General features: G+C 53.9%; 1 protein-coding gene across 1 annotated transcript in view; it reads right to left on the reverse strand.

Annotated features, from left to right (window-relative positions):
* Positions 1-329, reverse strand: part of LOC123078961 (katanin p60 ATPase-containing subunit A1) — a 5,720-nt gene extending 5,391 nt beyond the window's left edge. The window contains exon 1 of the mRNA XM_044501622.1: positions 5-329. Within this exon, the coding sequence (XP_044357557.1) occupies positions 5-123 (119 nt within the window). The 5' untranslated portion in view covers positions 124-329. The remainder of the gene's footprint in view (positions 1-4) is intronic.
* Between the last annotated feature and the right edge of the window lie 257 nt (positions 330-586).

Here is a 586-nt window from a genome sequence, read left to right on the forward strand (position 1 = left end):
TCACTTGTTGATCTGCGCGATGGCGCCGTCGAAGAAGATGATGGAGGTGTCGTAGAGGCCCTCGAGCGCATAGTCGCGCGCGTGCTTGAGGTGGTCCTGCAGCCCGGCTAGGGGGTTCGCCATTTCCGCCGCCCGCCGAGATACGGGGCTACAGATTCGCCAGAGCACGCGCGGGGTAGGAAGAGGCGCGCGGGTGGATGGATTGGGAAGAAGAAGAGAGCTACATGTATCGTCTGATTCGAATTTGGGGATTCAGACGAGAGGGCTACGGTGGCTGTCTGTTGGCGTCCGGGACCTGGGTGGGAGGATGGAGACTCGCTCAGCCAGCTTGCCGACGCGTCTGTGGCCCACTGTCAGCGAGGTACTAATAGGCTGCTGTTCTATCCTTCTTTCTCTTTTGACGGGAATCAGCTCCACTTCTCAAAACACGAGTTTATAATCATTTAGCGAAGGAGAAAAAATGCGAACGTGTTCCTTGCCGGAACCAACCCATCAAAGTTCAAAGTTCAAGTCCTAGATTTTGGAAAGAGTGATTGTATTTTCGATGTTTATTTCAGATCTTTCGGCGAGGTGCGTTCATAGGGAT

The sequence above is a fragment of the Triticum aestivum genome, chromosome 3D (assembly GCF_018294505.1).
Source record: "Triticum aestivum cultivar Chinese Spring chromosome 3D, IWGSC CS RefSeq v2.1, whole genome shotgun sequence".
Classification (NCBI taxonomy): domain Eukaryota; kingdom Viridiplantae; phylum Streptophyta; class Magnoliopsida; order Poales; family Poaceae; genus Triticum; species Triticum aestivum.